At 37.2% G+C, this 24,706-nt stretch overlaps 1 protein-coding gene and 1 long non-coding RNA gene across 2 annotated transcripts; one reads left to right on the forward strand and one right to left on the reverse strand.

Moving 5' to 3' along the window:
- The first annotated feature begins 2,561 nt into the window (after positions 1 to 2,561).
- LOC134470474 (uncharacterized) lies at positions 2,562 to 6,240 on the forward strand. The gene is made up of 2 exons (XR_010039395.1): positions 2,562 to 2,641; positions 3,277 to 6,240. It is a non-coding gene; the product is annotated as an uncharacterized LOC134470474 (long non-coding RNA).
- A 9,354-nt stretch (positions 6,241 to 15,594) lies between these two features.
- Positions 15,595 to 18,572, reverse strand: LOC134470566 (protein kinase C iota type-like). The gene has a single exon (XM_063225328.1). It carries the CDS (start codon positions 18,072 to 18,074, stop codon positions 16,290 to 16,292), a length of 1,785 nt encoding a protein of 594 aa, XP_063081398.1. The 5' UTR covers positions 18,075 to 18,572; the 3' UTR covers positions 15,595 to 16,289.
- Positions 18,573 to 24,706: the final 6,134 nt, after the last annotated feature.

The following is a 24,706-nucleotide window of genomic DNA, read 5'->3' on the forward strand; positions in this document are numbered from 1 at the left end:
CTTGTCGTGAACGAGCCACTTGCATTCATAAGCAGGGTCTACTCAGCATCCATCAGAGGGAGTCAGATTTTAGGCACCATCTGGTGGGCCAAGCGTGGTGGGCAGACACATGTCAGGACTGGGTGGTCGACACTTACTCAGGATGTCCAGTACAGCATGAGGCACCTGGACAATGAGGGCTTGGACTAAGATGAGCTTGTCAGGTTTCTTAATTGCAAGGACAGCAGCTATTAGAGCATGAAGATAAAAAAGGGACTAGGCAGCGCTGAGTAAGCATCATTGTTTATGTGAACTCAAGGGCCCACATTTTATAGGATGCAGAAGCTCTAAGAAATTTGTGGATTTTTTCTTGTAGTCAGTTTGTGCAAGACATTGTGCAGAGCTTTTCAGTCTTTCCAGCAGGCAGCTTGGATGTCATCAGTCAGAAGTGCTGCAATATGTTGTGACGGGAAATCAACAAGGTCATCTGTGAGGGTTTCTCAAAAAGAGGACACATAATTTTTTGATGCCTGGGTGGGTCTTTCCATCTTAAAACAAACATGAACTGCCTGACAGGAGCAAATCAAAGGCAGGAGATATTCTTTAGGTCCTGAGAGCTATACCAGCAGACAGCGGGTGGCAGAAGTCTGAGGCAGTGCATATGGAGGCCAACTGGTGCAGCATTGTTAGCTCAGCGATTCCGACCTGGCCTTACACGCAGGAGAGGCCTATTTTAGCAGTTTGACAGTCGACAGTGTTTGCTCAGGAGACCATAACAGAGCTGAAAGAAACAGAGAAATAGGCTGTCTCAGAGAAAAGGTGTTGGTGGCTTGCCCAACTATGTCCTCGGCTCCCCCCCCGCCAAGTAATGGGAGAGTCCTTAATTCCTTAGCACAACTGAGACCAAGTGAGCTAGAGCAGTGCAAGAAAAGTGTATGGGTTGGGAAGCACAGAGTGCAAAGTGATGGCTGTACTATTGATGGCACAGCAGTTATTTTTCTCATGCACGCATTGTGTTCCTCTCAGGGGTCAAGTGACGGGGAGGCTGACTGACTTGGTGTAAAAGTGATGGTCCCTTCTAATTTGAAGAGCAAGCCTCTTCGCAGACAGGAACTGATGTTGGTGAGGTGTCCTTCCAGGCTGTAAGTTAGTGCCTGAAATAAAGAGTGAGAGATAAGAGTCCCAGCTGCCCCAAATGGTAACTTTTGACAGAGGGAACTTCAGAGGGTAAGAGGGTTCTGTTCCATTGTCTACTAGGAGGCACAGGTATGCCCCAACTTCTACAGTGACTGCAGGTTCTAGGGGGCCCAATTTGATAGAGCTCAGTTTGTCCTCTTTATCCAGCCCCAACATGGAGAAAAGAGGTTCAGGCTGAGGGGGCCTGGATAGTCAGGTTTCTTTATGCCTTACATATGGAACAAACATTTTTCTGGTGTCAATAGCCTGAAGCCAGAGGGTATGACTGTCTATCAGGCTGAATTTTCTTATGGACATCATATGCTTTAATCAGGTTTTTGGGTGATGGCAGGTGATTAGCTTTTGTGTCCCTCTTTGATGTCTGAGGTGTTCTTGATTGGGCTATTTCTATGGAAAAGTGGCCTTTGGGAAATGTCATGGTAACTCATTCATCAGGGCTGAGAGTCCTCATTTCTAGGTCAAAATGTAGAACTCAGAAGGAATTGCTGACAGCTGTTGTGGGTAAGCATTAAATGATGCTATCTGGTCAGTGTAGGAAACAGAAGGCTCTGGAGAGAGGACCTCTGTGGCTGAGTGTGGGCAGCGGCTGACTGGACCTGGTGCAGGGGCTGGAAGGAGGTGAGTTGGGAGGGGGGAGTGATGCTGTAGGTGCTGGCAGGGACTGTGGCAGCTGAGGAGGGGTCAAGGTGGACTTCTCAGGGAAACCTGCCTCTGCTTTCTTTTATGTTTTTCTTTGAGACTTAGGGAGCAGTTTGGTTTCATTTTTAAATCTGTAAAAACCCTTTTCTGCAGTCAAGGACTGCAGGTTTTGCCAAATTAACTCCCATTTCTGGCTTCCTACATGTGTGCTCTGTATTCTTGAACAATGTTGCAACACAAAAAGGGTGAGCACCCCTCAGAGGTGCTCTGGGTTTAGGGTTGCTGCAATTGCATTTTAGAGTGCAATATCATATTTCATCAATTATAGCTTTCAGTCCTATTGACTCTAATTTCAGGGTTTCTCAAAGAGAGAAATTTGAATATAGTTTTTAAACAACAAAATGCAGTTCTGAGATAGCTACGCTGACTCAAAAGCAAAGAATCAGATGAAACAGTTTTCCATATAGAAGAACTAGGTGACATTATCAATAAACTGAAATGTATATTAAGAATAGACTGACACACTCCAAGAACTAGTATTATTAGTTATACAACTAGTATTGCAGTTCTTGCTATTTATTATTATTAAGCAAAGTGTTATCTTGATTTTCCTCCTTGAAAACATTTTTGGTGTTTTAGTGTCTTTTCTGTTCACAGGGGTGAAACACCTGACATTTGCAATTTGAAGAGCAGAATACTTACTCTTTTGGTTCACGCTGACTGGCTCCGAGACAAAGGCCTGCTGGGGAAGGATCGGGGAAGAAACGGCTTCTCATGTCATGGTAACCAAAAGGGAGAGTATGCAAAGAAAAGCCAGAGAATGATGGTACTTTTCAGTTTATGCCCACATAATCCTGCTCCTAGCCAGGTTACACTTCTAACTGCACATGCAGTAGCTAAACTCATTAGAGGGTGAATTCAGTGATGAACATACTCACTCCACGGTCTACTCACCTTCACTACCCCACCTGAGATTTAGGGGGGATGTTTTAAGTAAATCTTACAATTCTGTTCTGGTCCTGAAAAGACTTATCATCTCTTTGTGTAAAATGTACTTACCCAATCAATAAGACTCACCAAGGTTTTAAAAGTCCAAGAACTACTTTTTGGAAAAGTCCTAGTCTAAAATTTCCTTTGAGACTGAAGACATTACTCTTAGCCATGAGCCACTGTTAAAAATATTTAAAATACTACCAACATATAATGGCACATCATAAACCTTCTTTTCCAAAAGACTGAAATAAGATACAGAGAGTTATGTAGACTGGATCAAAGTGAGAATGGAGCCCAGCATAGTGAGCATTAAATTCTATAGCACTGTGTCCAGCACTCAGGGAAAGTTGTGAGCACATATGAGAACCCAAGTTTTTGTGAAACCTGGTCCATGTGAATTTGCCTATTGAAGCCCTCGCGGCCTTTATTGGGGTGGTTCTGCTAACTACCTGCAGCTTTTCTGACTAGGTGTTCCTCAGACTTGGCATCTTCAGCTTTCTCAAGCCTCCATTACACTTTTGGCTTCCCCTTTACAGCTTAATGACTTACTTTCAGGGCCACACTGCTGGACCTACCACATCTTCTGAAATCTGGGTAGAAGACGCACAGCTCTTACATTCTTCTTTCCCATAAAACCAGCACAATGTGGAAGATGTGGAGTGCTGTGGTCAGATCTGCCAGTTTTCAGTTTCTCCTGGATCATGGTTACAAAGACATCTGATGCCTGAACTACGGGAAATGCTTTCCTGGATAGCACTGAATGAACTTGGCTCCCCAGGGCTCTAGTTCCAAACTAAAGTCTTTCATTATTGGACTTTTAGTCTTGTGATGGGTAATATATTCTTAATTTATGAAATGTTCCTCAGATAATTTTCCTATTTTCTTGATGCAAAGAATTTGGCTCTTTTTTCATGCTAATCTTTTAAACAACTGTGCTCTTTTTTTTCTGCCAACTTTCCCATGCTATATTTCTGATGAAACTGCAAATTTTTAAAATAACTTAACTGTCATTTTTTTCTCGTTTTCATAACAGATCTTGCTAGAAACAGCAAGCATCCCTAACTATAGATGAACTACTGGGCCGCCTTGAACTTTCCTCAGCCACATAAATCCATCATACTTAATCTTAACCTTCTGCATAGTCTCATGATTTAGATAAAGATTTCATTTGATTTTTTTGCCAGAGTATGACACCCATGACCAGGAGTCCAACAGCCAATGGAGTTCGTATTCCTAACTGGAACTTCCGGAGACTAGCTTTACTGTATGCATTGCTATCAGTATTCTGTTCTTCTAGCTCTGATCAGAATTTCCCACCTACCTTGGCAAACAGTATTCTAGATTTTTCTGGTCAGATTTTCAAACTACTCCCAAGAATGTCTTCCAAACAACTGGAAGCCAGTAAGTTAGATACGTTTACAGAAATGATCCCACTTTGTGTGTAAAAATCTATTTCGGTGACTTTCTTTCTTGCAGGGACAAAATATTCAATACCCAGAACTTTAAGGACAAAACGTTTATTTAGGCTAATATTTTGCTGTCTGCAAGAGAGAAATGGCATGATGGAAAGGCCTGACAGGAAGAAATCAGCTCATGTCATGGTGGTCAAAATTCACACAGTGAATACGGACCAGACAGTCATAGATGCCTCCAGGTCAAGGCCCAGGTACCTGCCTCTAGCCAGACTCTAAAGAGCACACTCAACTGCTAAATTCACATTGGTGAATCCCTTGATGAGTGTAGTGCCCTGATGATACAGGCAACTTTCAAAACACAAAGTTTGAACACATCAGACTTTTCTGGGAAATTTTAGATCTAACAAAACAGTTGATATTATTTTTAAAGTTCAAGATCCAATATCAATTGGTGGTTCTTTTTAAATTTTATTTTAAAGCTCTGTGCATAAGCTTTCTATGGATTCCAATGCCATGAAATTACTAAGAATTTTTCACACTCATAACCCCACTCTCCCAGAATTTAAAGTCTATTTTCTTTGCCTTTCAACTATTTGTCATATTGTGTCTCGTTTCTTGTAATATATTCGTATAACAAAATAACATTAATTATAGGAGCTAGCTGTGTCTTGTTTCATTCATTCATTAAATCACTTATGCCACCGGTATTTATTGAAATGTATTATTTTTGATATAATATGGATTGATTATAAAAACAAAGACTATGGCTACTTTTGAAAAATATATTCTTTCTAAAAGCAAGGGAAAAACAAACCAAAAGTAACAATTACGTATTTGCCAATTGAGGTAAATGATGTTCCAAATACAAGTAACATCTTAAGAAAACAGTAAAAATGTAGTAATTAAATTTCTCTGCTATTTTGAATATTACCTTTTTTTTCATCTCAAATAGACTGCTTAGCAATTTGGTATGTTATATATGTGAATACAAAAAAATTGGGCCTCCCAAACCTTGCCAAAGTTAACATTATAATAAAAAGCAAAACCTTATTTCTCAAATTTAGTAGGATTAATAATATCCTGATTCTTATACTGAAATATTTTGCAACATACTTTAAATTACTGTTTAGCTGTTTCCTTTCACTTGGAAAGATATTAGAATGAATTTAACTAACTTCCTTTTCTAAGAGTTTCCTAAATTTTAAGATATACTTGAATTGAGGGATCTAATTCTTGAAAAGGTGTCTGAACTCCAAAAGAGAAATTGGTATCTCACAAAATTGTAAACCATTTTTAAATCCAGTTATTTGGCAAAATGATTTAGGTAGCTATGGGCTTGTAGCATTCATATTACGTTGAACATTGTGCCACCTTTAATAAGAATGTTTCATCATTCTCTCTATACTTAATTCAGCATCTTGAAATGAATAGCTAAGTTTCAGTTAATATATAACCCTTCTGCTAATGAGCATTCAGATCCCTCAAGGCCTAGGACCAATTTGACAGTTGTCTGAGTGCTATATACTCCAAGATTCTATTAAGTGATATCATAATTTCCCGAAAAGTAAATGTCATTTTTGGCAAATTTTCTGCCAAAGCACATTCATTGGCAATATGAATTGAGAAGTTAACTTCCCTAGAGAAAATTTTTCATAAACTTTTGGCTGTGTTATATGAAAATAATCAGTGAAGGTCATTTTGAAAGTCACAACATAGTATTGTTCATGTCAGCTTATTTGATAACTAGAGAAAAATTTAAGTGACTCAGGAAATTGTACTTTTGTTACTCAATATACTTTTATTAATATGTAAATTTTGGAATGGTTTTATTTAATTGGAAAGTATGAATTATTTAATAGGTGCAACTAAAATTACTAACCATACTGAAATGTATGTACCTACATCTGTGACTGAATTGGCAAAACACTTTGCTATAACTTACATGACTATTTAAAAAGTGTAAATTTATAAATTAATTTTAACTGATGAACAAAAAAATAAAAGTTGTGCATTGTAATGAGGTGCTTTGTGATGTTTCAATACATGTGTGCATTGCAAAATGTTTAAATGAATCTAGAAATATTTAATACTGCCAGAGTATTCTCTTTCCACCTGAGACAGAGACATTTCTTAAACTTTGAACTTCTAATTATTTGTTTCATTTTTATAGTTTTACTATATGTATAAATATGAGGGTCTAAACACATGTACAATTAGTTTATGGAATTTTACAAATACAGTAAGTTAACATGTGTGTCTAAAATAAATGTAGGTACTACATAACTCTTCCTACTTTATCATTTCATCTTAAAACTCAGCATTAAACTTTTGCAAATTTCTGTTTTATTTGTAACACACATACCAGTGTATCCTCTCACTGGGATATCCTACCAAAAATGCATAAAACCTAAGGCCTTTCTTCCTATACTCTATTTTACATTGTATGATGACTGTTTCTCTTTTATTACCATTTCATTCTGATAGCACATCTGTTTTTTTTCCCAACAATGTGTCTTATGTTTCATTTGTTAGACTATCTCATCTATTTTTGCAATTATTCATTTTATTTATAATCAATTTTAATGTATAATATAGTAACTATGTAACTCAACATTGACAACTATGCTGGTTTCTATCCCATTAGACTTAATCCAAGGAGTCCTGGGTCCTGACGTTGCTTCTGTTGCATTATATAAGAAATATTGATGAATAGGGAAATTTTATATTTTTAGCTTTATAATTGCCTGGTTAAAAGCTTTCCTGTTCAACACAATCCATAAATATGAGTTATTCATATTACAATTATACTAAAGAAAGTTTAGAGCAGAAGAGGTGTAAAGATTGTTGTTCATGTCACCTAGAAAAAAATGATAATCTGCCATTATGTGTAGGCATCAAGGACGATTTCAGCAAATAAATTCACTCTCAGGTACCCAACACTCATAAGTATAACAAGTACAGGCACTGAACTGATAATTCTCTTGTATTTCTTTCCTGTGTTTAATAGTTTGGTTTTTAAAACTAGTACTAAGGTCTTACTTGGATTACTGTTTTAGGTGAGTAGTTTTATATATACATGTATATGGGTGTATATACACATATGTGTATATCTTTCTGTATTCATATGTATAAACATAAGCATATGTCTCTATGTTAAAATTTGAACCCTAATTGTATTCTAATATAGCAGGTTTTTTGAAAGTCTTAATAGCGAACAAGAAAATATGTCCGTTTAACTCAGTAGATAATCTTATTAGTGTTTTTACGTATGTCCAGAGTTAAGATATTAGAACTCCAGATTAGCTAAATTTAGACATGATTTTTCAGTGAAAATATCTTACTTGTCCTAGTTACTATGCCTACTTTGCCACTGTAGTCACCTACTCAAAACACATGGATGCTTATACATACTATCCTGAGGAAGATAGGTTTATAGACATACCTTTCGTCCTGGATGTGTGGAGTTCTATAAACTCCATTTTATGTACATGTCAAATTCTTCATCCTGTTTGGGAAGTTTTCTTCCATTAATTCTGTGAAGAAAACTTTTATGGCCTTTGTGCCATCTCCAGCTTTTTCGTTGATTCCATTCAAACTTATGATGGTCTTCTTTGCTTCCTCTAGCAAATATTGGATTTTTTATGATCTCTTAAAAAGTTTTAAGGAATCTTTCTTTTTATAGTCCCTAGCCCCGATCCTGTACTCTAGATCTGATATTCCATCCTTAGAGATTTTTGATCTGTTGTGTATACTTTCAGCGGTGATTTTGATCTGAATTGCTATTTGATTATGTTTCAAGGATTCCTTTTCTTTCCTACATTGGGCATTCACAGTTTCCAAAGTCCTGTCCTTTTTTAAAATCTGTGTCTGCTTTAATGTCTTTCATTTTGATCACCATTTTTCTGTGTACTTGAGAGATTTTTTCTATGATCTCTTCCATTTGTTTTTTCACTCTTTTGCTATCATTTCGGAAAATTTCAATGCTTCGCTTTTGATTTCCTTTATCTCACTGTGCTCTGGGCTTGTCATGGGTGGGATGGGGGGTCTGGGGTTGCATTTTGCTTCTGCATATTTTCATCTTCTCCTTTTACTTTATTTTGTTTTCTGTGTTTTGCTTGCTGATTTTTTATGGTAGGCATCTTTATCAGTAATATTTAGGACTCCCTAGGAAATGTCTTTTATCTATCCCAAAAACCTATTTTCCCAATTGATTAAGGATGAAAAGTTGTTATCTATTTGGCTTGGCACCCAATCCTTTGGTCCTGAACAATGAATGTGACTGTGATCTCATACAATCACCTCAATATCATACAAGGGACAAAAACATAACATATATGAAATCCTGCCTAACGTAGTACAGTTGTCAATAATAGTAGCATCAAGTACAGGCTATCTACTGACAAACTGTAACTGTCAACCTGATACCTTTAACAAGGAGCAAATTTTACAGTTATATAACAAAATGCAATATATATCAGGAACTTGTATGCAATGATTTCCCCCTGAATGGAGTGATTTTACTTTGTGTGGGAAGAGAGAAGAATTTACAGAGATAAAGGACAAGACAGAGAGATGAAAAAGTTCAAATATAGTAGAAGCAAGGCTGGGGTTTAAGGATATTAATTGAAATTTTGGGAAACTGGAGGACACGAGACAAGAAAATGAAACTGCAAGTGAAGGGGTGTTGAAGTAAACCAGAAAGACAAGAAACAATATTCATTCGTGTGAAGCTACCAAATCAGGAGATAGTTGAGGAAAAGAGAAATAAGATAAATAGAAAAAAAAAAAAAAAAGAAAGAAAACATGGTGAAAAAAAAAAGAAAGCTGAAAGAAAAGAAAAAGACAAAATAAAAGCAAAGTAACACAGCCACAAACAAAACAGGCAAAACCAACCAGACAACAAACAGCCAGACAGAAAAATAAAAGTAGGAAAATTCCTCTGGTGTCCATAGTTCTCTGGCAGTTTCCAAGTCAGAATCCAGCAATGCGCACTCCAGTCAAGTGGGGCTTGTGCGGCAGCCTGTGAGCATGACCTTGGCTTCTGGGTTTAGGAGCTGGGGCAGATCTTTTGTTTCCTGCTTTCTCCTAGAGCTCTTTGATATAAAATGCTCCCACCCACTTCTGTTCTTCCTGTCTGTGTGGTAGGACATAATGCTCACCTGATGACCAGCGGCTGCTTCATATTCTCCCTCTTGCTTCAGACTGCTCCCGCCACAGGTCCTGCCTGCAGGAGTGCGCACCGGTTTCCCAGTCTGTTCTTGCTGGTGCTGCCTGCACTGGCATGCACGCCTACAGCTGGGCCTGTTCTCTCTTGAAGTGAGAACAGAGGATTGGGTAAAGAAGAATTAAAATACATCATATATGGATACAAATTTGAAACATGTATCAGTGAAGTAAAAAGCAAACAAATGTTTTTCTTCACTGACTTTGGAGCTCTTTTAAGGCATAAATTTCTAGCAGGTCTCTGTCCTTGTTATGTTGGGTTGCATTATCTGCCAAAGATTCACTGGTGAGAATTCTTACACTATTACTTTCTGGCATGTAGGTCTGAACTTTCCAGAAGTTTTCCCTTCAACTGGAATGTATTGAATATCATCCTGGAGAAATGCATAGAAGTCCAAACCCTGGTGTTTACCACTGTCCTATCACATGCACTTATTTAGTGGGTGTACAATGCAGCTAAAAGAAATGTAGTGTTTTAAAACAATTATTCCAGTTCAATGGAAATAAAAATGAAAGCACCTGAGATAAATATGGGAAACATTGGGCCTATCTTATGATATATATTTGTCGAACACAGAAAAAAGTGAAGTAATATTTCCAAAACACAATTTTAAAGATTCTAAACTTAAAAAATGCTAGAACTATTTTACAAGGTAATTTCCAATACTTTAATTATATGTCTACACCTCTGATAATATGACGTAGAGTAATGTTTATTCAATTTCCTTTCACTTTTTTGGTGAAGGTAGGCTAACTTCTGAGGTTGTATAAAGAAGTTGAATGGAGACAGCATAGATCTGAACTTCTTAAAATGATAAGAGATGGATGACATAGATCTGGAAAATAAATTTATATGATTTTATGTAGCACAAATATACATAAAATATATTCATAAGGGAATGTTGTAATATTACTGATTAATGACTTTTTATTGCACCATAATAATTATTTGATATGAGTATGGTCAGACAATAATATGATAAAATTAGTGCATCAAAGTTTTTAGTGCAGTTCTATTGCTCATATAAATATATCAAATTTCAAAATAATCCCTTTAAATGAGAGAAATTTCCAGGAATATTTATCTGTAAAGTTCTCAGATTAGCAAAATCAATTTTTCAGTTTATGATTATATATAATAATCTACATTTATATATTATGATGATTGCATAATAATCCACTATATATAATAATCTATATATTTCTTATATCATGTATAATATTCAGTATAATATCTAAAATTAACATTAATTTGCTAAACATTAGAAATTTAGAAAAAATAATTTCTTGTAAAGAAAACTTAAATCTCTGCCAATATGAATTTGAACATATTTTTACTTTCTTTTTATAAAATGAATACTAATTTAGATTATATAATCTAAGATGATGTTTCAGGAAAATATTTAAAAACCTAATGTTAATAATTTGAAAGATATATTTGCAAATTGTTTCTAAGATGAGTTGTGCAACATTAAGCAGAAACACCAAAAGGACACCTAGGATTTGGAGGCAGATTTATTCTACTTGGCTGAGCACTGATCAGGATCATTTCAAGAGTATCAGGCCCTGAAGGCTCAAGGAGAGAGGATTTTTATGGGATTCCAAAGGGGAAGTCCAAACACAGAGTACTTGGCTGTCTTTGGTTCTTACAGTATGCCCCACAGTGGCCAGCTGTGCATTACAGTGGCCAGCTGTTTCTAGTGGATAGAAGCAATCAGAACTGCAACAGGAACTATTACCAGGGTGACTAAGAGACTGAAATTACTGGCTTGGGGGTGGTGGCGGTCACATTTTCTACTGCAGCTCCACACAGGCATTTATCTTCCCCTCCCCACACTTCCCCAAGTTAAAACAATTTTATAATAGCATTTGCTTTATACGAATCCTGAACAAAGTTTTTATAAAGTTTAAAAGATCTTCCATGAAACACATGTAAACTAGACAAGCCCTTTTAACATAAAATAATCTCATATCAACTGTAGTTCATTTTTATTTAACAACAAAATTACTTCTCTTTTTATTTTGGATATTCAACTTTCTTTAAATTCACATTATCAAATAACTCACACTTGAATTTTACAATGAACACATGAAATTTTAAGAATAAGAGAAACATATTTCTTTCATTTACTATGAATCAAGTAATTATTATTAAATCTTATAATTATAAATTTATATTATTAAAATTTATATGCATTTTTCCTGAGTGGTATTTCCAGTCAGGTATATTTCTGTAGTTGCTTTGACAGTTTGATCAGAATGCATTAACTCCTGTAATAACTTCAAAATTCTAGGAGCTTACCACAGGGAAGCTTTTTTTCTTTGGTATCACCATGCACTCATGGTCAGTTCTCTTTTTTTTCTAATGAGGGTGCCCTGTTCTCTATCCTAGCCATGTTAATCAGGGATTTCTCTAATAAATTTCTGTATAGTAGATATATATCTGCTTTGTCTCTGTGTGAACAGGTTTCTATGAATGCCTCTGTGAATGTGTATAGATTATATACATGTATGTGTATATATATTTCCTGTTGGCATATAGGAAGAAACTTATCATTAGACATTGAATCATGTAATTATGGCAACTGAGAGTTCCTATCTGCTGTGGAGACTCAGGAGTGCTGTTGGTGTGACTCGCAGGCTTGGAAGCTGGGGAGCCTGTGCTTCATAGAAGTAATCTGAGAAATATATAACACAATAAATATGGACCACTTATACATGAAACTCATTTAAAAATCCTTCATATAATAAGCAAAACATAAAACACCCAGGGCTGGGCAAAGGAACACTGAAGTCGGAAGTCACGGTAGAGCCTCAGCATTGAGCACCTGTTGTGTTTCTACGTGAAGGCATTTGATTTATGTCAGTCTCCTGGTATCTCTGTTCCTCTAGTTAATTCCCCTCTGAAATATAGTGTATAGCACAGCTCCACTCTGGTATTCAGCTTTCTACTACTGTAACAAATACTTGAAGTAATCAACTTATAAAGACAAAAGGTTTATTGTGGTTCAATTCTGGAAGTTCTACTCTGTGACCTGTTGTCCCACTGGCATAGGCTGCTGGCAGCATATCATGGGCCAGGGTGTGGGGTGACATATAGCAGAACAAAGCTGCTCACCACATGGCTGGGAAGAGAAGAAGAAGGGCGTGAGATCCTGCTGTCCCCTTCAGGGGATTCTGCCCAGTGACGGAGACCTTTCACTAGATCCCAACTCCTGAGGGCTCCACCACCTCCTAGTAGCACCAAGCTGGTGGCCTTTGAGGGACAAAAGAATCGCACTCTAGCTCACCAATAGGGTCACCATAGACAGCTGAGTTACTGCACCCAAAGTGCTGCTCCCACAGTGAACACTCAGACATCAGTCATGACTATTGGAAGAGAGAAGGTGGCAGAAAGCAGATGCTAAAGGGCCTGCACGTCTGCCATTTGCTTGACCACTGTAGAGGGTACTCATTCATATGCCCTGCCCAAGCTATCTTGGGTCATCTCATACCATGAAAATATTATTCATTCAGGTGCAGTAACTCAGCTGCCCATGATGACCCTGTTGGGTGAACTAGAGTTCAAAAATATTATTCCCTGAAACTAAGACCAGCTCTTACCTTAAATTTTGCTCCAAAAGATGCACCAGGACTTATTTTTCAGGGTAATCTTATTTTTTTCATATACAAAAATCCATATTTGTTCAAATACAGTCTTGTCACCTTTTTCTAGAACACTATTATAGTTCTCCAAAACCCACATTATGGACTGAATGTCTTGAAATTCCATTTCTATGGAAATATTGGCCCCAGCCTCTCAGGTCCAGCAGTAGAGCTCTGTTAAAATGTGCACATCTCATCCACGTAGCCTGCTCACAGGGCATAGGAAACACAGCTGTCAGAGACTTTATCCCATGAATTTTTCACCCAAGTTACAATCCCTTGGAGGCTGGGCTTCACAGAGTTTCCATTAAATCAAGTATTAATTGAAGACTTAGGAGACAGTTGTGGCCAAAACATGATGGCAGTTAGGAACCATGATGGTTCACACAGAAGCAACAAAAGATTGCAGGCCCCAAAATTCAGAGAATGTTTACTTCACATGAGTGAATTAAGTATGTCTATTACAACACACGATGTATTGAATTTTTAAGATTCATATTATATACAACCATGTCCAGTTGTTATTGCATCCACACGTTGTTCATTACTTAAAGCAGTCCAATACAGCAGATCTTCAGTGAGTGAGGAGTGAAGCAGAAAGCAATTGAAAGTCACCATGAGTCTTGGTTTGGAGCTGGCAGATTTCACTTTAGGTTTACTCCAGATTGCAACTAGTGAAAATGCAGTATGATCACCATGGAGGTTTTACAATATGGCTGCAAAATATTTTCATGGCTGTGATTTGAATTACATGTTGTAACTAAAGGTTTTTAACATGAGAAAAAAAGTGGTACACAAATGCAGGTTATATCATGACCAACAAGGCTGCATGCTGCATGACAAAACAAATGTATAAAGTAACTGTAGCATTACTGAACCAGGTACTTGAAATTGAATTCAGGCTGAATATGAATAAAGAGAACTGATGGCAGGCTTATGCAAAGTAAATTATGTCTTAGAATATCAAAAGGTCAACTATTCTGATTGTAAACTGCCTTATTTTCCTGGTAAATATTTTGAGAAGACTTTTTATAATAAATGCCATTACACTAAAAGATTGCAAAAAAATAGAATAGTTAAAATTTTTGAAATGAAATTCCCCATAAAATACACAGAATAAATCTTACTACGTAAAAATTTTAAAAACCACATAACACCCTGAATAAAGATTGACTTCATTGAAGAAAAATTCTGGTTTTGTGCATAAATCATTGGTAAAAATGATAAGGCTTTACTGGGGCAACAGAGAAGATGATCTATAAGAGTCATCTGTTTAAAATTTGTTCAGAAGCATTCATAAGGTTGTAAATTGCTGCTTATAGCATTAATAACATTTCTATTATTTAAGTGGAGGACCAAAGAATAATGGGAAGAAAATGTTTCTCAAAATAAGGCCAAAGGCCCAAAGCAATTCTAATGTGGACTCAGTAGGAAACATTTTAAACAAATGCCCTGTGTGAGTATTTTACATTCTGAATGCCCAGTGGCAAAGAGCAGCTCTTAAAAGCAGGACCAGAAACACATTTCTGACATGTCAGAGTTCTCTGCAAGTTCATGTTGTGTACACTGATTTTTGTTTTTAAGCAAGATCTGAGTATTACCAGAAACTCAGATTCCTTGCAAATGAACATGTCAATCCTTAGAAACACTTTCTTTTGATGTTTTCCTTACTTTTCAAATTTAGCTATTTGATGGAAAGATAAAATATGACTCCAAGCTCGGGAAAAGTTATATTTCTAATGAAACGGGGCATCCAAATGAAGATAGAAAGATATGTTAGTAAATGCCTACACATGTTGTGATCCTAAATTTAGAACTAGATACTTAGCTAGAATTAAACTTCAGTAAGATTGTGCCATTGTAACTTATTTAGACAATGGTGGTTACTTTTCAAGTCCTTTGCACAGAAATGGCACTGAAACAGATCAGTGCTGTATCTGGCAGCTGTGTAAATAACGAATTGCTAATTACGAATTTTAAAAAAATAGTTTGAAGTAGTACAGTCCATTTCAGGGGCAGAGTTCTTCAAATTATTTTTACTACAATTTGTAGTTAGCAATTTGTCATTTCAAGAGTTGCCAGATACAGCATTGCTCTGTTTCAGTGCCATCTCTGTGCAAAGGACTTGAAAAGTAACCATCATAGACTAAATAAGTTACAATGGCACAAGCTTAATAATGTTTAATTCTAGGCAAGCTATCCAGTTTTAAATTTAGGATGACTTAAAATGTGTAGGCATTTACTAAGTTATCTTTCTCTCTTTATTTGGATGCCCCATTTCATTAGAAATATAACATTTCCCAAGCTTGGAGTCATATTTTATCATTCCATCAAATAGCTAAATTTGAAAGTAAGGAAAACATCAAAAGAAAATGTTTCTAAGGATTGACATGTTCCTTTGCAAGGAATCTGTGTTTCTGGTAGTACTCAGATCTTGCTTAAAAACAAAAATCAGTGTACACAACATGAACTTGCAGAGAACTCTGACATGTCAGAAATATGTTTCTGATCCTGCTTTTAAGAGCTGCTCTTTGCCACTGGGCATTCAGAATGTAAAATACTCACACAGGGCATTTGTTTAAAATGTTTCCTACTGAGTCCACATTAGAACTCCTTTGGGATTTTAGCCTTATTTGGAGAAATACTTTCTTTGCATTATTGTTTTGATGTCCAGTAATATTAGAAAGTATATCTATGGTGTAATACTTTAAGATGGTTAAAGTTTGACCTAGGAGACAGAGCTACAATGTATGTGGTTTCTGCAGAGTTGTTCAAAGTTGTTACTATTGTTTTTGGATTTCCCTGAATATTACAAAATCAGGGGCCTAAATATATAGGTCATATAGTTTGGGAGCGAACCAAGCATAATGAGATATTATTTTCCAGTGTAGTAAATAAAAAAATCAGGAATATGTCTCCAAGTAACAAACGGAATGTGTTTACAAATTTGGTAAAAAGAAATTGCCTCATCGTTAAGTCTTATCATAAAAAGTAACTCTGTCAACCAAAAACCAAAATCAAGCAGGGCATCTTCATATAGAAAAAGGAAATTAAAATGATCTTCCAGGCAATTATAAAAGTGTCAGTTGAATGCAAGCTGGTAACAAGTTTTGTTATGCATTAGATATACAAACAGATGCTTAACTGGAAGGTGACAATCAGACTCATTCTTCTTATGTGAAAAGGGGATTGATGTACTCAAAGCCCAAATTCATCTATGCTGTTCACAAAGTAACTGTCATCAGGTGTGAGCTGGACAGGTTTGTTGGTAAATTCAGGGTCAAAGTTTTCTATCCCGAATTCTGTACCAATACTTGGCTTAAAGGGAGGAGGCACTTGCTTTTTTTCCATCATGTTCCAGTCCAGATTGTTAAAGAATGGATGCTCTTTAATATCGATGAATCCTCTCTGAGGATGACAGCCCAATCTTACCTCTGGCTCCTTCTTCAGAAGACCCTTGAGGATGCTTCTGGCTTCAACAGACAGGTGATGTGGAATGTGGACTTCTCTTTCTAACATAGATTGCAAGACCTTGTATGTGTTTAGATCAGAGTTCTTGGGACTGTCTGCAAAAGGATACGGAGGCTCTCCCACCATCATTTCGAACATGACTGTTCCAAGATTCCACCAGTCCACACTGAAACCGTAGCTTTCGCCTCTGATGATTTCTGGAGCCAGATAACTGAGTGTGCCACAGAAACTGTTGGTCTTCTCGCCTGCCTTCAGTCCTGCCTTACATAGGTTGAAATCGGTAACTTTAATGTGTCCGTCCGCATCTAGTAACAAGTTCTCCAACTTCAGATCCCTGTGTAATATCTCATGTTCATGAAGAAACTTGATAGCTAAGGAGATCTCCCCGGAGTAGAATCTCACATGTGCTTCGGGAAAGATTCCGAACTTTTGCAGATGGTATGTTAGGTCTCCTCCACTGATGTAATCCAGGATAAAGAAAAATTTGGTTGGTGTCTCGATGCAGGAATGCAGGCCAACCAGGTAAGGGTGGTTCAAGCTCTTCTCCAATATTTGCTTCTCTACCTGGAGACGACTAAGGTTTTCATCATCCTTTCTCACCACTTTCATGGCATAGAGGTGATCTGTTGTTTTATGCTGAGCTAGTAAAACTTTACCGTAGCTTCCTCTCCCGAGGACACGGAGAAAGTCAAAGTCTTTAAGAGCAGAAGAGCACAAAGGCCTGCCATTCTCCTCACCAGTATGGTGCTTGCATGGAACTCTGACGAGTGTATGGCACTTCTTATGAACTAAAATTTTACAGTGCATACATTTGTATGCCTTGCGTCCAAATCCTCCCGTGGGGTCTGAGCAGACAGCACAATTAGCACGCTTACTGAACCTTTTAGATCGAAATGTGTGGCCGTTAGCGCAGTGAACCTTTCTCAAGTGTCCTGAAGCTCTACAGCAGATGGATTTATCTTCTGGAGAAGGTGTCTTAGGCTGTTCTTGTACCCCAAACACCTGAGGAGCCTCTGGAAATGATGGTGGGAGAGCCTCCGTATCCTTTTGCAGACAGTCCCAAGAACTCTGATCTAAACACATACGAGGCAGAGTTGTTTTTGGCACCCAAGGCACTTGAGGATCTTCTGGTATGCAAATCACCTTTCCATCTTGTGGTAAGCAAGGCACTTCAGTACATTCAGATACACAAGACACCTCAGTATACTTTGGTGCAGGAGATGATGTATGAATTGTGAGGTGTTTATTACCAAATGAGCAGGTGTCTAGAAGTTCATTGCCCTCAGAAGAAAACAAAATCTCAAGGCTTGTCGTCTTCTTATCCCCACCTACAACTTGGGCCTGTTGGGAGGTGGTGTAGGCCATGGAGGTACTTGGGAAGAATGGGTCAGAGAAGGGTTGGTCATGCAGGAAAACTGGCATACAGGGCTTAATGGGTGAGGGAGGCCTTACTGCCTTTATTGTCTGTTCAGTGTGGGGTTGGGCATCTCTCCCTGCCAAGTAATTCTCCATAATGGCTCGGCCCAGCTGGTCGTATTGTGGGTTTCTTAGTGTTTGGTGGTTGCTGGACACTGTGACATTAGTCTCTGCTTCTGGACACCTTGGTCTGTCTGTCTTTACTGCTGCCAGCTCTGCTGAGAGCTGCCCAGAGCTGCTGAGTGTCCTGGGGCCTGTTGAAACTTGCCCATGAATCCTTTTGGTTTCAGTGTCATTTTTACCTGAGTCAACAGACTTTTGGTGTGGGTACCTTGATGGTGGCTGTACACAGTCGGTTGGTCTTGGGGAGACCGTCTTTGGGCTGACTGTGAAAGTTGGGTGCCTTTCACACCTGGGTCTGTCTGACTTTACTGCTGCCAGCTCTGCTGAGACCTGTCCAGAGCTGCTGAGTGTCCCGGGGCCTGTTGAAACTTGCCCATGAATCCTTTTGGTTTCAGTGTCATTTGTACCTGAGTCAACAGACTTTTGGTGTGGGTACCTTGATGGTGGCTGTACACAGTCGGTTGGTCTTGGGGAGACCGTCTCTGGGCTGACTGTGAAAGTTGGGTGCCTTTCACACCTGGGTCTGTCTGACTTTACTGCTGCCAGCTCTGCTGAGACCTGTCCAGAGCTGCTGAGTGTCCCGGGGCCTGTTGAAACCTGCCCATGAAACTTTGGGGTTTTAGTGTCATTTGTACCTGAGTCAACAGACTTTTGGGGTGGGTACCTTGATGGTGGCTGTACACAGTCGGTTGGTCTTGGGGAGACCGTCTCTGGGCTGTCTGTGAAAGTTGCGTGCCTTTCGAACTTTGGCCTGCGGCATCTGGATGGTGTGAGGCGTTTTCTCAATTTTTGACATAGACTTTGTCTGCCTGGGGTCCTGGGGCTGTGGCTTCTGGATGTGGAGAAACAACTCAGCATCCTCTCCACTGAGTGTCTCCAGGCAAATGAGCTGGGGAGGTGGGCGGTACTGGATTGTGATGTCTTCTACAAGGGTTCCAAGTTCTGCTTGGTCATGTTGCCAGGAAGTTATGTCCAATAACTTGAGGTCCAATAACTGATAAGAAAGCCTATGGCTCAACTTTTTCATCATGCTAAGTAAATCAGTGGCTGGTTATTTTATTATTTTATCTAAGTATCTGTGAATCGATTTATCATCTATTAGTTTTTTACATTTGCATTTTCTTATTTTTACTTTGCATCTGCACAGTGAACTACAGATATATCCTCAGATATTCTTTTTAGATACACACTAAGAGTCTTCCTAAGTCACAAAATTGGTCTATCTTGTGATCTCCTTAACTCAGATGCCCAGAGTGCTGGGATTATAGTCAAACACCATCTGTCTCATTCAGCATGCTATATATATATCAAATCTGGGCAAACTCCTGGCACTCTCAATCATTGGTGACATCTTCACTTTTAAAGCAATGTGTGTACACTGATAGCTTTCACAGTGTTGGGAGGTCTTTTCCATGTAAAAAAGGCCTTTTTTTCTGAAACCAAGTACTGGGGATTTGAACCTAGAGAGCTATGAAATTTTAGGATGTTTTTCTTTTATATCATCATTTCTATTTCATTAGGTAGTACTGAGTCTTTCTATAAAATTCCACATTAATTTTCCTTTAGAGATAAAAATATTTGTTTCAGTGTATAACATCTGGGTGTGATGATAGTGGCTCCATAGGTTCTAGTTTTAAGGAACACACGTGTGATGAATTGTTGAATTTTAGCTAATGAATTTAATACAAAGTGTAGTATTCAGTATTATCATATATTATATTTCCCCCAAAATAATATAGAACTAGAATGACCTAACTAGGATCACCCCAGCTCATCATAAGCATGGTGATGACCAGGATCTTGCAGAAGATTATACCTTGGTAGTTTCTTGCTCCATAGCTACTCTGTAATGACATGTAAACAAGGACAGTTTGTTGAGGCGGTCAGTTACTTTCTGATTTGTTTTTATTTTCTGGAAATCATAAAAGTGGGGCAGGATAGCAAATGGTGATGACATGGCAGACAGTTTTGTAATCACACAAGGGGTGATAACGAGCATGTACACAGAGCATTTCCTTTTGGCCGCTTGGAATCACTTCCTGTCCTACCCCAATCAGACCATGTACTATCTGCCCCAAGTGGATAGTCTGCATTTTTTAGATGTGAGAAAGCTATAGCCATTCAGGATGTATTGTTTTTGCTTTTTAGAGAGCTTATTCACTCAGTACAACTGCACTGATGGGGGAGAACAGACACAGAGCAGCCCTTCACTCTCCCAAAATGAGTACACCATGCAGGAGGAATAGCACCTCCCAACATGGAGTCATTCTGTGTGGAGCAGTGGTGAATCGCTCCGAAAGGTTACACAAGGGCAGCGAGACTATGAGCTTGAATGTTAACGACACATCTGAGTTGAAAGCACAAGGCCCATGGAGTGTGAGATTTTAACAACAGTGTGTTAGTAAATGTTTAATAACCAACATATTTGTTTATGTATATATATGTATTACATGTACACATATGTGTATTACAAATTGTGCTGTTGTAAAAGGCATGTAACACAACTTATAAAGTATAAAAACATAGTGCTCTTTCCAATCAATTCACAGGATGCTTTTTATATTTTTGAATCCATAATTGACCTATGCCCCCACCTGACAAACTCCTATAGTTCCAACACAAGTGCTGGATGATACTTTTCTCTAGATTAAGTAGTAAGAGAAAAGTTCAAATATCTGGACTTATGTCTGTATGTTACTTGTTCCTCAATGATATGAGTGACTTTTTTGCTGAATGGAATAATGATGGTTTGGGGGTAGGAGAAGACATTTTCATTTTGTGTGCAGCTGACATGACAGGTGCAGACATGACACACTTTTAAATTAAGCACATTTTTAACATTAATCTTCCTCATTTTCTTAAGACTGCAGTCAGTCAGTGAAACTGCAAGTCAGGCCCTGATATGTGGCATTTCATTTCTAGGATATAAAACTTCTACCAGGCTTGGGAGTGTAGCTCAGCAGTACAGCACTTGCCTCATATGTGAGCCTCTGGGCTCCATCTCTAGCACTACAAAGACACAATCACAGAACCTCTTGTCATGGTCTTTCTAAACTACCAATGTGAGATGACCAAATGTGAAATAGGGAAGACATGACCAGTATCACATTTTATAGCATTTATTCCTAGAAGAATAAAATAGCCAAGACACAGATAATAATAAAAATACAAGCTGAGCATGTCAGTGCATGCCTGAAACATCAGCATTCTGGGAGGCTCTGGCAGGAGAATTTTAAGTTCAAGCCTAGCCTGCATAACTTAGTAACATGCTGTCTGAGAATTAAAAAAAAATAGGGATGTAGCTCAGTATGAAGGGTGGTACTGGGGGAGGAGGTTGGATAAAAGCTTCTGCATGCTTCTCGTCACCAGCCATTTGAGTCACCCCAGCCTTCAATCTTCACAAGCCCCTTACCATGTCCTAATCTAAACTTGACTGCACAATTTCTGAATGTGATAAAGTGAATGGTTTATGGCACTTAGTTAGGAGTGTTTTGTCCCTAGCAATGGAAAGGGCCTCATAGAAACAAGGGCTACATTGCGGCAGGTCCCGGCTGTCCAGAAAAGAGTGAATCACTCAGAGATCATAGCTGGTGGATGCTTTTAAGACTTTGACCTCATTTATAATGTTTATAACACTTTCATTTATTCAACAGCTAGAAAATGTGCTCAGTGAGTGCTAGTGTGTGACAGGCACTATTCAGTGCTGGATAAAATCTTTGTCTTTGAGTGTTTATCATATTGTGGAGACCACAGACAATATGCAAGACAAATCCACCTTGTTAGATCAGGCCTGAGGAGAAGATGAAAAGAGACTACCAAGAGGAAATGCAGTGTCAGAGGTGAGGCTGGACCTTCAGAAATGACGGCCAGGAAAGGCCTCCTGGAGGAGGTGACTTTAATAAAGTCCTGTTTTGGAAAGGCCCAGGCTGGCCACCACCAGGCCCCACCTGGCTGTCCCCTGCTCTGCTCATCTCCAGTCACCTAGAGAGGCCTCAGGGCAACCTTAGGGTCCAGGAGTTTGGGCATCTCCAAAACAGCGGGCAGCAGCCTGTTCAATTGCTAAAGGGTGATGTGACAACAGGGCACAAAAACAAAAGGAGGATTACACCTTTTGACCTAGTAACGCTTTTTTTCTCTTGGAAGGATTGACACAACAAGAAAAAGAAACCATTTGAACAAAGATGTGATAATTCTGTTACTTATAATAGTTAAATAAAAACTGAAATTTTAATTTCTAAACAGTTAGAAATAGTTATAATAGTGCCCAACTTTTAGCAATTATTATGTGACAAGCACTGAGCCAAAAACTTTATTGGATTCTCTCACTTCTCCCTCACAAAACCATGAGTTAGCACTGTATTACCCCATTTCTTTATTAAAAAAATAAAAGCTTGTTCAAAGTTATACATGATTAAACATTTCTAGTGTCACATTAACTTGTATAGAATTAAATATAATGCAAGAAAGTATATCATGATGGTCTCTTGAAGTCTTTTTAAATTTTAAAAATTGTATAATTTATAAGTATCAAAATATTTGATAATAGTTCAGCTTGCATAAAATTAATTCAACTTCATATATAGAAACAAAGAATTTATTTTTAGAATCTATACAAAATTTTGTATTCATAATGAGAATAATTATTAAATTTTCATTGTGTTATGTAATATAGATATCTAAGTCATTTTAAATGATATAAAATGCACTTAGTAAATTCAAGAAATGATGTTTATATCATACTTACTGTCTGATTTGTGTCTCACTCTCAATACTTGTTAGTCTGTGTGTTTTTGAAGAATAAAGATTTAGACTTATCACTTTGAAAGCATATTCCAAATGAATACATAGGAATTCACTCTGCCTGCAATGTGAGGAGAACAAGAACACAAAAATTATAATAGATTAACGAAAATTCTGAAATGACATTACAAAAACAAGGGGTTACTAATTATGTTTGAAGTTTAGCACATTAACATTAAAAATAAAAAAGATGTGCTAATCAGTGTTAGCAAAGAATACTTGTAGATAATTTCATTTGTTAGATTGGTTCATGAGAGTAGTTTTAAACATTTGCTTGTTTCTTTTCTCAGAATTTTTGTACAACTTCTCTGGGATGAAGTGTGATCATTGGACAATTAATACATTAACATTATCTGCTGCACTTAAAAGTAAAGACAATCTAATCACTGCTAGTAAAGAATACTTGTAGACAATTTTATTTGTTAGATTACTTGATAAGTTAGTAGTTTTAATCTTCTGTTTGTTTCTTTTCTCAGAATTTTGATATAATGATTCTGGGATGAAATGTGGTTATTGAACAATTTCCATGTAGGCCTGAGAACTATGACTATAAACAAACTCACCAAATTTGCTAACCTATCACTCTTTATAACAAATGGAATTAACTTACTTGGCTCATACATTACATTTCCTAATATTTTTTCCTATAACCTCTTGTGATTAGAATTCTTATGCAAATCTCCTGCTTAAACATTTCTTGTGTTTTGTAACTTTTACAGAATTAAAAATAATGCAAGAATGTATATTATAGTGTCCTGAAGTTTTTTCAGTGTTTAATTTCCACTTACATTTTCAGCTCAGTTTTCAGGTTATCATATAGCATTTTTGATAGTATAAATTGAAAAAAGTGCTTACTCAGTTAGGAAAAAGTGTTAACTGAGGTTTTGGAAAATAAATTTGAACACTTACTACATATTACATATGTGTATTAATACAGTATGTGTGATATGCTAAATAAAGCAAAATTTCGTGTTTGCCTCCTGCAAGGTATTCAAGCCCTATGAATCTTTACTTAAAGGGAATTTCTGCTCTTTGTAAGATTACTCAATTTCAAAACCTATATTTCTATTTCTAATAGAAATCATCATCTTATTTTTAAATGCCTCACATGTTCAATGTTTGTATTTTTTTCTGTCTTTTTGAGTGTATTGTCTCATCTTTTGTTACCACAGGAATGTTCTAAGGGCAAGCTCAAAATTTTGTACTCTAAGAATATTCACTGAATCTCTCATAAACATTTTTATTTTGCTTTGGAAATATAACGTTTAGCAATTTTGTTTAGAGACAGTTATCATTTCCTATCTAGTGTTATAACTCTCATGGGCAAATATCATGTATATTTTTCAGTTTTTGAATCAATTATAACTAGATTAACTTGTTTTCTAACTCTTGAAATCATTTCCCTACTTAGAAGATACTTAGGTAGTTGTTTTTAGTTTATTAAATACATTAACATATATTATTTTGAGTAATGGCTTCCCATGTCTTTCATAAATAAAATTTTCAAAATATATTAAATTTGCACTTAAGGCAACATCCAGGATTATACTCACTTACCATAACATTTACAAAATAATAACATTCTATTTCCACCCATTACCCCTTAAGCCATTAATTATCTTATGAAACTACATTGTACAGATTCAGTAACAAGGATAATGTGTGAAATTTCTTCTATAAGCTTAGTAACTGTCAAAAGGTAAAAACAAGTGGAATTATATGACATCACAGAATGGAAATAAAATAGCAGAAATATTTGATTAGTATATTTAAAAGTCTGTACACTCTCATAAGTGTCTAAGTTT

This window comes from Cavia porcellus, unplaced genomic scaffold (genome assembly GCF_034190915.1).
Source record: "Cavia porcellus strain 051 isolate PalLab524CR breed Dunkin Hartley unplaced genomic scaffold, mCavPor4.1 scaffold_15, whole genome shotgun sequence".
Classification (NCBI taxonomy): domain Eukaryota; kingdom Metazoa; phylum Chordata; class Mammalia; order Rodentia; family Caviidae; genus Cavia; species Cavia porcellus.

Excerpts from the sequence above, each read along its gene's own strand:
- LOC134470566 (XM_063225328.1), bottom strand. The coding sequence starts at position 18,074 with ATGGAGAATTACTTGGCAGGGAGAGATGCCCAACCCCACACTGAACAG.